General features: G+C 37.0%; 1 protein-coding gene across 1 annotated transcript in view; it reads right to left on the reverse strand.

Annotated features, from left to right (window-relative positions):
• Nucleotides 1–15,001, reverse strand: part of PARPBP (PARP1 binding protein) — a 33,054-nt gene that overhangs the window by 7,107 nt on the left and 10,946 nt on the right. Inside the window, exons 6-8 of the mRNA XM_057387431.1 lie at nucleotides 7,561–7,744; nucleotides 4,806–4,984; nucleotides 3,486–3,567 (exon numbers count right to left, since the gene is read on the reverse strand). Of these exons, the coding sequence (XP_057243414.1) occupies nucleotides 3,486–3,567; nucleotides 4,806–4,984; nucleotides 7,561–7,744 (445 nt within the window). The remainder of the gene's footprint in view (nucleotides 1–3,485; nucleotides 3,568–4,805; nucleotides 4,985–7,560; nucleotides 7,745–15,001) is intronic.

Raw genomic sequence — 15,001 nt, forward strand, 5'->3', positions numbered from 1 at the left:
GAGAGTACAAAGGGAAGACTAACAAAACAATACATGATATCTTTGCCAAACCAAGGCATGTTATTAAAAAAATACCCTGGATAGCTCAGGTAATGGCAAGCTTTTATTGTACTGAAACTATAATTATTTTTTTTTTAGTATGATATTGTACCAGCCTTTTGTTATCCCAAAATAACTTGCTACTGTTTTGAGAACATAAACCTCAAATCACCTCATTATTGGCTTTCAAACAAAAATCACAGCTATGGATCCTAAATTAAGTAGTTTAGGGGTCTTGTAGAAATAAAAATGGTATTTTTGAAACAAATGTGGTTTATCAACTGACACTAAGCTTTTTTTCAGATTTTGTGCTGAGCACATAAACTTCTTCTCCTTTTCACTTCTCTCCTCTACTAAACTTCCAGTCACTTTGGTGTCCTCCATAATTAYATTCCACTTAGGAAATAAAGATTTCTTGCAAGAATAGATGTGAATTCTACCTGAAGAAGATGATTTTCTCTATTCCTATGGCTCTCTGTTCACAATTACAGTGGGCATTCAGAAAACTCTCGATAACTTCCTGCTGATAGCTTTCCAAGTCACAGTTTATTTGTACTGGAATCACAAATAGGCAAAACAATTCTCTCAAGTAACAGCATTTAGAGAGCTAAGCAATGAAAAATAACAGCAGTGCATGAAGCTWGATATTAAGTCATTTTATAGAGACATGAAAAAGTCACATGAGAAAGGCAGAGCAGGATTTTTGCTTTGTGGAGCTTTTTTCTTGGAAGGATTTCTATACACAGTAAAATTACAATGAACTCCAAGCATGCCAAGATTTGTTAGAGTTCCTAAACCACAAATTCTTCTWAAAACTAAAACTACAGCTACGTTCCCAATTGGAGGGAAATAGTGCCTCATATAGGAAAGGTTGTCTCCGGTTACATGAAGAAAAAAATGAGCCAAACTACTGAAAGTCCTTGCAGCTGTTTCAGGGTAAGTCTGTTAACAATGCAGCAGGAKTTCTAAAACAATATATCAAAAGGTCAAAACAATCCTAACTTTACCAAAAAAGTCTGTTACACTCTCATGTATTGCATGCTCACAGCCTGACAGCTTTGGGTCTTCCCCTTCTTGACTCCTAAAGTTCTGTTTCACTCAATCCCATCAGTTCAGGAACAGGATTTCACCTACAACTTGAAAGTCTCATTAATTTTTTTGCAGTGCAGAAAAAAGATGAAAATCTTATTATGCAACATTTTTGTTGTCCTAAGYTGCTCTTCAGCCTAAACAAATCAGGTTCTTGTAACAGTCTGCTCATTCCCCTCCCACACCACTTTAATAATCTTAATAATGAGCAGGGCTTTAATAATCCATTAAATCAACAAAATAAGTAGTCAAAAAATAGAGTAGCTACTCCTTTCATATAACTAGAAGTATGTTATGTATGTATGTTGCCAGAGACAACTCAATGTTCCACAGACCTTCTGAATTCAAGACTCCTTCAACCATGCACTGGAAGATACTTCACTTAAAAAATAGAAAAACTTCAGACTAAATTCTTCTCAAAAGAAGACCAAGTTCCATATTCTTATTCTTACCCACTTCAGCTAGAGAACACAAAGCAATGCAACATGCTTGTTCCCCAGACTTCTTTCTCATCACGGAATTCACAGCAACAGCTTTGCTTCTGAACAAATGCCATCATAGTTTGGTGATCCTTGTGCTTCTTCCASTATTTAATGAGGATTGAAGGACAAAAAATATTTCTTTGTCTGTTGCCAGGAATTTGTTTTGGCAGAATGGAAATATCCACAAGATTTRTTTTATTTCTGAACACCAATTCCAGTTCATAGCTACCTGTTTACATTACCCACTGTCCTTATTTTTAGATACTAAAACACATAAACATGATGATGTGCCCTAGGTGTAAATATTATCAATCTGCATTCCTTCACATAATTCCACAGAAGCTGAGAGATCTGCTCCTGTTCAGGAAGGAGAGAGCTTAAGAGTTTTTCTCTCTCACTTTTTAAAAATTTTATTTTTAAATTTTATTTTTTAATATTTTTTAAAATTTTATTTTTTAATTTAGGTGTCTCTCTTTCTGCTTTCTAGATTTTCCTCAGTTTCTTCATTTTACACATACATATTGATGGGACTCAGCATACAACCAATCACCATCACTGTGCTTTTCTTCCCCTCTCAAATCCCATGGRAAAGGTAATTTTTATGGGACAAGTCCTAATGAAAGATCATTACTTGAGATTACAGAGTAACCACTGAACACCCAACAGAGGCAGCATGAGAAAAACATCCTCAGGGTGACTTTTCTGGAACTGAAGCCACCATCACAGAAATGGTAAAAGCAACTTCTCTGAGGGAYTGCAAATATAGAGAAGAAACCTCATATTGCTATACTCTTATTCAAAGAACAAATGTCTGGTACCTCTTCTGAATCAATTGCTAACACGATGGAATTTGTAGCTGTGAATTTTACAAGCAGCCTGCACACATTTGAAGATGGTTGCATGGAATAACAGTGGAGACTGACAGTGTAAGAAGGTGGTCAAATATTACTACAGCACTTGAGATCTGAAGTCATGGACAAGGAATTCTTTGTGCTAGATGCTTYACAGTAAGAACAGAACAAAATTTATTTCTACCAGGAGACATTAGAATCCTAGACAAGAAATATATGGATTCACAGAAAMAAAGAACTGAAATTAGTCACTGTAATGGACATCTGTCTCAACAAAAAGCACTGCTAAGGTTTGGGGAGAGGTTGATTTAAAGGTACTGAAAAAGGTTTGAAAGGACTATAATGAGTTCTGCAGATAGATGTAGAAAATCCCTTCAGCCATAAGAAACTGTATAAAAGATAGCAAAAAGGGTTCATCTGAAAATTAACAAATGAACAATGAAGACTGGTATTACAGGCTGRATACAAACAAGGACAGAGCAAAGCAGAAAATCAGAAATAATCAATGGATTCAGACAGGCTAAACCAAGKACTTTCGGTGTAAAACACCTTAAAGGAGCAGATTGAGATGCAAACAGTARAWKGSMWYYKGKKSCCMARSMMYTYKRWWAMMAAWTTYYKRAMMRSMATCTCAGTGAAKAAAGGTAGGACAAAGTTGCAACCATCAAGTCCAAGAAAAACACACAGYAGCACATCAAAAGGTAAAGTGAACACTGAATAAATTACTCTGAAGTAGACTTAGAGATAAATATTCCAGTGGTGTCATGGAGTGAAAATATAACAGGTACAATACCTTATTCAATGTTGAATGTACCAGGAAAGCCAGACCTACCACCTCAGGATCAAGAACTGGGTGTGCAGAGATGGCACAGAATTAACAGAAGATGTCAGTTCTGACACCAGGGACACTTAGGCCAGCTTAGATCTGTGAACAGACAGCTGAAACTCTGTCTGTAGATCTGTTCAGCCACAAAGAAGGCACAGCAAGAGAAGACACAGTTGCATAGAAATTCCTACACATTACCTGAATTATTTTTGCATCCAGAGGTTTCAGAACACGCAGTCTAAGAGGYTTTGGAGAAGATCCATTGGTTCGTGCCGGAGAGCTGTATCAAAAAGAGTAAGCATAAAAAGAGAGAAGTATTTAGAACATGGAAAAGCAATTAGTTAGGAAAAATTGCTGCCATACCAAGTTCCTCAGAAACAGGAATGCAAATACCTTCACTCTCCAAGCTTTACTTTGTTTTCTACCTTCYTAAGGAACCACATGAACTGTGACAAATGAAGAAAGCAAAGAGAAACCAAACCTACACTTCCAATTCCTGCTACTCATTTGGCAGTGTGTTTCCAATATTGTAGCTCTGCAAACATATTATTACTATTATTATTATTACTATTATTATTATTATTATTGGTAATGCTGGTGATGAGCTTCCAAGACACCATTCCACTTGCACCCCCATGAACAGCATCTGGTTGATATTCAATATAATGTTCCTCATATTTTAAGACTTCTCAATAGAAATATTCACACAAARTATTTCCCCTCCCTTATGTTTCATTACGTGACCAGTTATGTGCATCAATGAAAGAATTTAATGCCTATAATGAAAAACATCAATGATGCCAATAAAAGGGGTTATTTTGGTCTTTTCTGTGCTTTTGTAAATTATTACTTTTCTGTTTAAGCTCATGGAAGATCAATGTGCCTATGAGGAAAAGTTTTTCAATAATAATCCATTATTTATTTATTTAGTTCATTTTATCAATCTTTTTCATAAATAAAATTAGGTTTATTTAGCTTGCTCTTAATTTTATTTCTAGTTGTCTGTGGTGCAAAATTTCTGCCAGCCTTGCAATGGTTCTCACATTTTAACTGCCAAAATATGTAGCTTCAAAATAGCTTCATCATGTTACTGTCTATACTATTGTTCTAGTTCATGAATCCTCTTTGTAACCCATAATGTCAAAATTCTCAGTATCCTGTTTTTTTCAACAGCTGGTGATTCCTCAGGAGCAGTGACCAAATAAATCATCAGTGCTTCTTCAGTTCCTTGTCAGTGCCAACAGAAATGGGTTCTCAAGAGTCATTCACAGAGTTTGTGCTCTCAAAAAGCCCACGTTACAAAAGTATTTTAGAGATTTAGAAAATGCAAATWAAGACCTAGGACACTTTTGAAAACTCAAAACTGTTCTAAAAATGTTTTTCCTTTCCACCTCTCACAGCAGAGTGCACTTTGGTTATTTGCTTTGTGCAAGTAACATCAATGCTTTGTTAGACRCTCAGATCCATTAAMAAACCCCAAACAACTCAAGACAGCAAAAGCAACTTCCTAACACTCACCTGAAGAGTGTCAGAAGAGAGGTGATGCCAAACAAACTCATGTTTTCACTGTCATACAACAGATCTGCTTTGTTGTGGGTAGGAGCACTGACAGCTTCTTCATCCAGAAGAATCAGCAGCACCTTCACAGTATCTCTGCCACAATAGGCAGTGCCGTGATTTATGGAGTGCAGTTTTGGCTGAAAGTGAATACAAAGGAACATAAACCAGCAAAGTTCAACACAGCCAGCCTAACAGCTCTCCTCCCAAATCAGTGCACATCAGCACAGTGCATGAGAACAGCCCTTCCTCCCTTTTGCAGGAAGCATTGATGGGGAACAGCTCCAGGGGAAAGGTTTTCTGGTCCCAAGCAATCAGCAGAGTTTAGATAATGCCAGCTGCATGTGTACATTGATGAGCAAATCACACAGAAAAATACACAAATCTAGGATGAAACCGTGCACAGAAATGAACATTCTATTTTTCAGTACACAAACATGTTCTGGTGAAGCCCAACCTCTCTAACAATCTGCTAAAGTGAAATTTCTTCAAGATTTGACAACGGTGGTGCTTGGCACAATTTCCTGCTGTTTGGGTGAATTTTCCACTAGAACAAAGAATTACTTGAAGGAAAAACCCAATCTGCATTCTGGCTCAATGTAACAGTCAGCAATACAGATGTAGAAATCCATAGCCACTATGGGACTTGAGGAATTGGAAGTTTCATACATTTTTCTTTAAAGGTACTAGGAATTCAACAGAGAAATTTAAGGCTTAATACACAGTAGTAAGTTGTATTTTATTTTTTTTTTTTAAACAGCTTTCTTATTTACTAATACACAGAAACACYGAATATTCTGACTGTATTCTCAAGGGCAAGACAACCTTAATTTATCTAATCAGTTAACTGCTTTTAAACACAGTCTTGAAAAGATCCAATTCTATTTTTCTCTCTGTTTGATTACCTCAATTAGTGTATGTAGCCTTCCAGAAACCATAGCAACACATGTCAGTCAGCTCCTATGAGTTATAATCAATAGCTAGAAACAGCAATTACAGAAATGGTTGTTCCTTGGCTTTACAGAATTGCCCTATTTTGGTACCATTTAATTTCCTCAAGTTTTATTCTGAACCTCCTCAGTCATTACATCACCATAACACAGATTTTTATTAAATGTCATGYGTGTCATGGCGAATTTCTTTTAATTAAAAAGCACAAATTTGGCGTCATCTTGACTGGTGATACACAAAGGAAAAAGAAAAATCTTTAGAAAATAACAAAACCTCATAACTTTCAGAAACCTCCAGAACTACCACATCAGTGACTCACTCTGTGTATCAACAATGGACAAAAGTCCAAGGCAAAATTAGAATTCCAGGTAAGACAACAATCTCTGCAATAAAAAAAAATCTTGTTTGTAAATAAGTTTAAAATCATGAATCAAATTACTTTTTTWAATAAAATAGTTGCTCTGTTCTTCAAGGGTAGTGACCACTAACGACTCCAGACTATTCTGGGCAGCTCCAGAAACACCAGCCAGGTTCCATTTACAGTAATTTTCTCAGGAAGAAATTAATCCTAATTCCTATTGGTCACTCGTGCAGGCTTCAACACAAAGTGCTGCTTCCTGCTGTATAAAATAATAACTTTTCCTGGAGCTCTAGATCCTTATAAACCAGGTTTTTGCAGGAAAACTGAGCCATGATGGAAGAAAACTGCCACTGCCAGGAGAAAAGCAAGTATTTTCCTAACGAAGTTACTCTTTTCAGGTACATTTGATGAGGAAGCAGCCTTCCCAGGAGCTCCCAACATGGGCTGGCTGTCTTGAAAAATAAAAATAATATTGAAGGTTTGATTCAAATTTGTAAAGTATCTTTTGCTACCATGGCATAATTCCAATGATTTCACAAAAYGAAGCATCCTAACAATTCTAACTCAAAGTGTCTGTAAATTTTTTAGATTTGCTAGAAAAATACTTGACATTAGGTATCTTATAGATCAATGACATAAAACAAAATAAAGTTTGTTGATATTTTATAACAAAAATATTATGATTTAAATCTGAGTAGATTCAAAGCACATGAACCACAAAGAGCAATCCTGTACTATGCTCTCGACCCCTGACTTACAGAACTTTAAATATCCATGAAAAAAATTCATTGAAAGTTTCATTCTTGAAACACTAAAAGAAAAAAGCTTACACGTGATTATTTGTTGTTTTCATTTCCTTTCCCCTCCATATTTTACCATGTGTTAGACTTTTCATATTTTAACTTATTTTGAATGCCTTACCTTTAGAAATACTTGATAATGAACTACTTTAACTTTAGATAGTTAAAACCTGCGTATTTTAATAAAAAGTTTCAGATGCATGTTCTCAAATCTTATTTCTRCCTTCATGAGGTGTTTTTGTTTGGACATTTGTTATAGATTTACTGCTTTGGAATTAGTGGCAAACCTGACAGCCCTAAGTATCTACATTTGTAACAACTGCACAATCAAAATAAGCTTTGAGGAGTATTGTATTTATAATTTTGAGGTAAGAAATCTAATTTAAATAAATCAGCTATTTGAAATCCACAGTGTAATCTCAAGTATAAGTCTTTCAACAAGTTTAAAACCACAATGTAGAGGAAATTACACTACTTTATAGTGTTAGGAAAAGATTATACTCTATAGATAGTCCTTTAAAAATTAAAAAGAAACAAAACAGGTGAAAGATATTTGCTTTCTTATAAAGCTAAATAGYAAAAAGAACAAAAGAAGTCCCATTACCCGCGCTGGACTGACTCCAGTAGTGCCAGCAGCCAAGGTTTCCTGTTGTGAATCGATAATATTTTTAATCCTCAAATCCAAATCTTGTACAACTTCCTCTAGTGCCTGACAGAAAGGATCCCCATTGCTTCGGCCTTTTATCAGATGCATCTTCACTGCTGACAGAACTCGGCCCCCTGCGACTCTGAAAACAGGCACAGGGTCATCTCCCATTAATCCTGGCAACACTTTAATATATTTATTAATGCTGGACATAGCCAGCCTTCACTGCTAACCAGTGACAACAGCTTTGATCTGTTAAATCAAACAGCACTGCAGATGCATTGTCCAACAACAGTTTGCTAGGAAAAAAAAAAGAAAGATTACAAGGAAAGGTAATGAATTTGGCATTTGGTAATACTCTGAGCTGCAATATAAAACCAACTTCTCCGTCAAAGTTCAAAGAAAAGCACTTTCTTTAAACCTACACCTACGGTTTTGCTCATWAATTGTTAAGTGTAAACAAAATTCTCCACTCAAGCATTCATTCCTGTTTAATACCCTGTTAGATTTTGGAGGCTCTCATGCTTTGTGAAGGTGCTTCAAAATCCCAGTCTTCTTTCAATTTTATTTAAAYAGATAGTAATTAGACCACAAGAACATCACTATCAGCTATAAAGGCACACTCCATTAATCTCTTTCTTCAGCAAATGAGTCTGACCACTTTAATTAAGATTTTGTGAAAGAGAGAATAAGCTCCTTGAGTTAAAAGCGTAACAATTTTGTCCAGTACCTACACAAAACAGTGAGTATGTTTTACCACTGCTTGAGCTTGGGCACAAAGAAAGCATTACAAGAACCACTCAGCAAAATAATGCATCTCTTCCCAAAAGCTTTTTTTTCCTAAATAAGGTTTACAGTCCACATCAGGGCAGAAATGCAGCATCTTGAGCTGCAATTTTAGATCCATCTATGATGCTGCAAATGACAATTCTGTCAAAACCCCAAAGCAGTGGCTCCATCACACCAGGTCACACAGCCAAGAGTGATAAAATGATTCATTTTCAACTCCCTCCACACTCACTGGTTTCCTTCGTGCTCTTGCCCTAAAAGCATGTTATGCAWATGCAAATAAAGATGTATTTTGTACACATTAAATCCGGAAGATTTTAATTTTAGAATGGGTGAACCTTCATTAAATGAAATTCTGCTTGTCTACATTCATRTGAAATAGAAAACTAATTGGGCAGAATTAGGTAAAAATAGGAATTGAGTCAGAGGAAAAATAATTTGTTTATATTGTTTCCACCTAAAATACAAGGAGGGAACTGGGCCAGGACCTTTCTGTTTTGGCTTATTTTGGCTGAACAAGACTCCTGTACATAACYTGAAAAACCTGATGTYACAATAAAACTTTTGKTTTTTGGGATTTTTTTTACACACAATTCTCAACTTCAGCTTTTACTGAAGACTCAAATCACATTAGATTTGTAGATTTACAGGTTTCATTAAACAGAAAAACTTACTCTTTGAAGAAACTTAAGGACAATGTATGCACTTGGCCAAAAGAAAAATCACCATGTCAAGTCTCTCTGTACACATGTCGAGACCCATCCAGATCTTGCAAATGATAGTTAAAAAAAAAAAATAAAAAAAAAAGAATCTGTTGTACCACTCCTCCAAACCCCACAATTCAATCTAAACTCAAAAGAAGAAAAAGTTCAAAGGCAGGAAAAAATATCCCCTGCAAGTTGTGAAGAGGTAAGAGGAGAGCACTGCTGAGGAAGAGTTCTGTTCAGAGATGCAGATGGGAACTGCAGCCAAGTCTCCTGATTCTTCTTGCCAGACTGATCTGTTTCCCTCAATCCTAAACTTACACTTTCCAAAATAACATGCTCAAATGAGAAAAGCATTGTATCAAATGAGGAGTGTCTGTTCCATAAATACTGTGCCCAAACTAGAACTGCAGGACAAACAAGCAGGTGAAGGGACTGACTGAAATTCCCTGAGAACACCAGCTTCAGTGATTTCCCTCTACAGATATGTTGAACTTATTTACATCTTTAACATCTCCACACATTTCAGATATGTACACAGACGTATGTTGGAAGGAAAAACATTATAATACAACCAGGACTGGGCAGYAGTGCAGTTAATGAAGATAATCGTGCCCTTAATTTAAGTGCTTTGCACTGCATGTGACTCAACTGCCTTGCAGATTTTCACTGGGAAAAAAACCCCAAACCTTTGAGAAAAACATTTACTATGTTTATTTTTTGCCTCTGTTGTCCAATGCCAACTAAAGATACTTGCTATTAGAAATAAAGTTCATTTAATCTCTTCTTCTCTCCATATTSCTTCTCCTTTTCCAGGAACGAGTTCCAGCCTCCTATCACATATACAAAGTACTAACTGGAGCAAAGAAAAGGAAAAGTTTATTTATACTTCAACTAGAATTTATATCAGCAGGCCAAGACATAAAATGCTGATTCAAGGTGTGTGGATTAGCASTGAAATATCATGCCATAGGTTATGCCATTTTACACCAGAATATAAGTTCTGTTGTGTCATTAGTCTTGCATAGACATATATAAATATACATATATAATGTTGAATGTAGTTACTAAATCCATTTCTGTGAGGTTCAAAAATATGAACTAAAATCATGAGGATTAAAGGAAAATATGGTAAAAAAAGCACCTGGAGTGTTTGGGGTTTTGGGGTTTTGCTTGTTTGACAAAGAGGACATCCTATTCCAGATTGGTCTGATATTACTCTTTTATAGATTTATATTATTCAGAAGGGAAGTTGAACTTAAATGAACTTGAAAATGTCCAACATTGCACTAAAAAAATGTTTATAAGAATAAAATARAGTTGGAAACTGTTCTCTACTTTGCAGCTCCTAACGGCCAGAAGGACCACAAAGATTTGTTTTAAATATGCAATTACATAGGCTACTCATGATAACTTTTGCTGCTGTAAAAAATAAGATTTTTTTTTTCTTTTTAATTCTGAAAGAGGAGCAAGAAAATTAATGGAAYTCAAGAATGAACTTGATACATTAAACAAAGCAATGTAATTTGTCTGAGGCAACAGAGAAGTGAAAAGACCTTATCCCTTCCAGTCAGTGTTTCTGCTAACAAGCTTTCAGTTCTGTTTCCTTCAGACCACGGGCTATGGATATGAGATATTCCAGGATAAAGTGCTTCAGGATCACATCCATGCTCTTTTAAACTGCATTGAAGGAGGAGTCTTATCAAATCCAGCCAGCAAATATAGTCATCTATTGCCACTAAGACAGATGTAATTTTTCTTTTTTTTTAAAGCAAGTAATTTGATTCTGTTCAGAATCACATGCAACATTTCTTTGTTCAAAAGGTGTGAACTGAAAGAAAACTCAACTAGAAAACCAAATTCTGTCTTTATCTATGATAGAAATAGCCAAAGGAAATTCATCAGTGGAATTAGAAATGGAAGGAAACTCCCAGCACTTTAGAAAGAAGCACCTTCACCGTCTGACAGAGAATGTTTGGGCACAGACACAAGAAGTCAGCAGTACAGTGGCAACCTTCCAGGGAATGGAAGCAGCAAAGTCCAAATGTGACCATCAGAATGAAAATTCACAAATACTTTACACCAACTGACAGAAGAAACAGCTTCATTTCTCCAGCTTTGACCAGCACTGAAATGGCAGACAGTTCAAGCAGGATTCAGCTCATCTGTCTGGTGGCTAAGAGAAAAACCAATGGCTGCATAGAAAAAKCCAATGAGATGTAAAAAATGCCTCATTTGCACAGTGCTTCTAGAAAGAGTTGAACAGTGCAATGTAGAACTGAACCTGTTACCACTCACTGGACACTTCTGGCACTGCTTTCTTCTGCTAAAAACATTCACAGACCTGGGGCCCCCTGGAACCCTTTCAGCCYTAATCATCTGAACCACAACCTGACCATTACAGCTCATTTCCCTTATCAAACCCTCTTTTTCATGTAGAAGTAACTAATGCATAAGAAACTAATAGCATACCTTTGCTCTCTTTCTCCTGAGACTGTCAYATAAATAAGTTCCTCAGCTTATCAAAAATCTAAATGACATCAGTAAGAGCTCTCACTCCAGAGCTCAGGCCTTACTGTGAAAAGTTAATGATGCAGGAGCCCTTTTATTCATTTTCTGGAAATACATCTTTTGTAGAAAAGACTAAAATATCATAAACAAGGAAAAAAAATTGAGAATATGGACAATATTCAAAACCTGATAGAAAGCAGAGCAAAGTTCTGAAGCCTATTCCAAGAACAAAAAAGAACATATCAAAATTCTGTTATACTAAGGTCAACATTTTTATACATTCATTTCACAATATCATCACAACATGATCACAAATACCTAATGATCACAGGGTGGGAAGAGATCATAGCCTTTTTTCCTTGTTGGAATTCAAAGATTTAAAAAATATTTTAGAACTTGGTAACAGCTGCTCAGTTATCCAAATYAGAGCTAATTTAGACCTATAGGAAGAGAGCAGCAGTAATTCCATTCTCAAACATAAAGCACKAAGATGTCAAGAGGGGGACAAAATTTATCTAGGAAAAAATACAATACAAATGCTTTTAACAGAGCAGTAACCATATCTTTGAAGCAAATCTAAATGTTTATTTCTGATTGTTATATGCATMAATTTAAAAAATCAGTAGTTCATGTTAATTTAGATTTCAAAATTTCAACAATTAAATCGTTTCAGTGAACTTAGCTAGATTTCAAATATATCTCTAAWAATAAAAACTATATCAAAGCACTCATAGTACTCAAAAATTCCACCTCAAGCAATGGATGTATTATTATTAAACTAATTTTCTAACAGATATCAATACTGAGTGAAGACTCTACTACTTTAGASCCTTTGGAGTTTCACAGATTATTATATCCATAACAAAAACACAGCAAAAAAGAAGAATCCTATTGCAGCGTATTTTTCCATGTTGCTGCTGCTGCTTTTGCTGTATTGGCTGAAATTTCTCTTTTAGCTTGGTGGAAGAAATTAGAGTTTCTTCTTTCTSCATCCCAAGCTTTGCTACCCAAGTCTGGTGACAAAGTTACTACAAAAGTAAACAAGTATTCTTCTCAGAATAAGAGTCTTGATAAGCAGCCATTGAATCCCTGGTGAGAAAGTTCTAAAAGGCAAAGGAGCTCAGGAAAGCTGTTGTTAATTATAATAATATAAATTACATTATACTATAATAATATTATGAGCACATGAGCAGTCCATCACAACACTTAGGAAAATATGCAGAAATATCAGTAGAGCAGCTTGGCTAAAGAGGGAACTGATGACAAGAACTTGAATGCAAAAGGGTTTGACACAGAATGGTGAGGAAGGGACAGATCACAAACTGTCTGGAACCATCACCCAGGCATTTGGGGATGTCATCAGGAACACCAAAGCTCAGCTGCAGTTGGGAATTACAAGCAATGGTACAGGAGTGTCACCTGCTGARCAAACAGAATGAGGGAGCTTTGCTGAAAGCAGAATTTGCAGCAGTGTGGACACAGACAAAACTGAAGTGCTTTGTGCTGCCTTTGCCTCAGTCTTCACCAGCATGGTCTCCTGCACCTCCCACTAGAGAATTTCTTCAGAAAAGAACTGCCACCAGTGCATAAAGATCAAATCAGGCTTCACTTGACAGCACTGAGCACATTCAAGTGCATTGAACCAAATGGACTGCATCCAAGAGCCTTAGAAGAACTGGAAAATGCCCTCACATAAAACAACTTGAGTTCATCTTTTGGTGACCAAGTAAGGTCCCTGAACAATGGAACAAAGCAAATCATTGCAAAAAAAAAAGACCAAAAGGACAGTTTGGGGGACCACAAGTTCATCATCATAATTTTGTTCTTTCAGAAAACAATGCAAAGTCTTCTAAGAAAACATCAGGGCATCTGAAGGATGAGTTGGTGGCTGGTAACTATAAGCATGTATTTATCAAGTGTAAATTATGCCTGACCAATCTGCTTTTTCCTTACAATAAAATGATGTTATTTGCAGGGCAGAACGGTGGGTGCCATTTACCTTGGCTGTGGCAAGGCTTTCAACAGTGCCACAGAATGCTCTCAACATGTGAGTGTTGCCACAGAATGCTCTCAACATGTGAGTGTTGCCACAGAATGCTCTCAACATGTGAGTGTTGATGTTACAGTCTGGCTGGATGGACAATCAGAGCAGTTAACAACTCGCTGGATGATCATGCTGAAGAGGCAGCAAACATGTTGTAACAATGGAGTAACATAGGGGCCTACCCCAAAACCTGGTTTTTCCCTATTATCTTTGACAATGACTCCATAGAAACACGTGCTCACCGAGTTTGCAGATGACACCAAATTGGATGGAACAGTCACAGTGCTTGAGGGCAGAGCTGCCACACAAAGATACCYAAACAGACAAGAGAAATGGGCTGACAGGAACCATGTGAAATTCAACAAGACATGCAAAGGCTTGGAAAGGAATAACCCCTTGCAATGCTACAGGCTGGGGAGCAGCTCTGTGTAAAAAACCTGGGAGTGCTGGTGCATGTTCAGCAGCGAGCCGTGAGCCAGGAGCATGCCTTGGCAGCAAAGAAGCCTGCAGGATCCTTGGCTGCATCCACAGTAGCGTAGCCAGTAGTCTGAGGAATGTGATTATCCCTCTCTAATCAGCACTCCTTGGACCAAATTTAGAATWSTGTGTCCAGTTTTGGGCCCCCGGTCCAGGAAAGACTCTGATAAACTGGAGCAAGCTCAGCAGAGGGCTGCCAAGCTGGTCAGGGAGACATGGCCTGTGAGAAGCAGCAAAGGGAACAGCTTGTTCAGTCTGGGGAGGAGAAGCTTCAGGGGGATTTACAAAAAGCATTCCAATACCTACAGGGTGGCAACCAAGAGGATGGAGCCAGACTCCTCACATTGATAGACAGGGAAAAGAGACAATAGGCATAAACTGAAACAAGAGAGGGCATATCTCAATATAAGAAAAAAAACCCTTAAACTTTTCATTGAGGACACAAGCAGTGGAAGAAGTTGCCAAGAGGGAGATTAAAAACCTTCAATAATGGAGACTTCATAAATCTTGTCTGGATAAAGCCCTGATTAACCTGAGCTGACTCCATAATTGACCCTGCTTTGAAAGGCATGTTGAACCAAAAACTTTCTGATAYTCCTTCCAACCTGAATTATTCCATAATCCTAAATTTAAGCAATCCTATATAGAATGTTTTGCATACGCTCACACAACTTTCCAGCAGCTTTAGACCACAAACCTCCAAGGCTGTGTGAACACCGTCCAATGAACTGAAACATCCAGCACAAGACCAGACYGAGTCCAACATTCGTTCTCTCCCCAAACCCTTCTGCACCTCGAGATGCAGTCAGAGTTTCACAAAAGAAGCGCATAAGAAATAGCTTTTTGTGTGTCGTGGGGAAGCTGAAAGCACTAA

Source organism: Malurus melanocephalus, unplaced genomic scaffold (genome assembly GCF_030028575.1).
Source record: "Malurus melanocephalus ecotype Western Australia unplaced genomic scaffold, MMel_1.1 scaffold_1215, whole genome shotgun sequence".
Classification (NCBI taxonomy): domain Eukaryota; kingdom Metazoa; phylum Chordata; class Aves; order Passeriformes; family Maluridae; genus Malurus; species Malurus melanocephalus.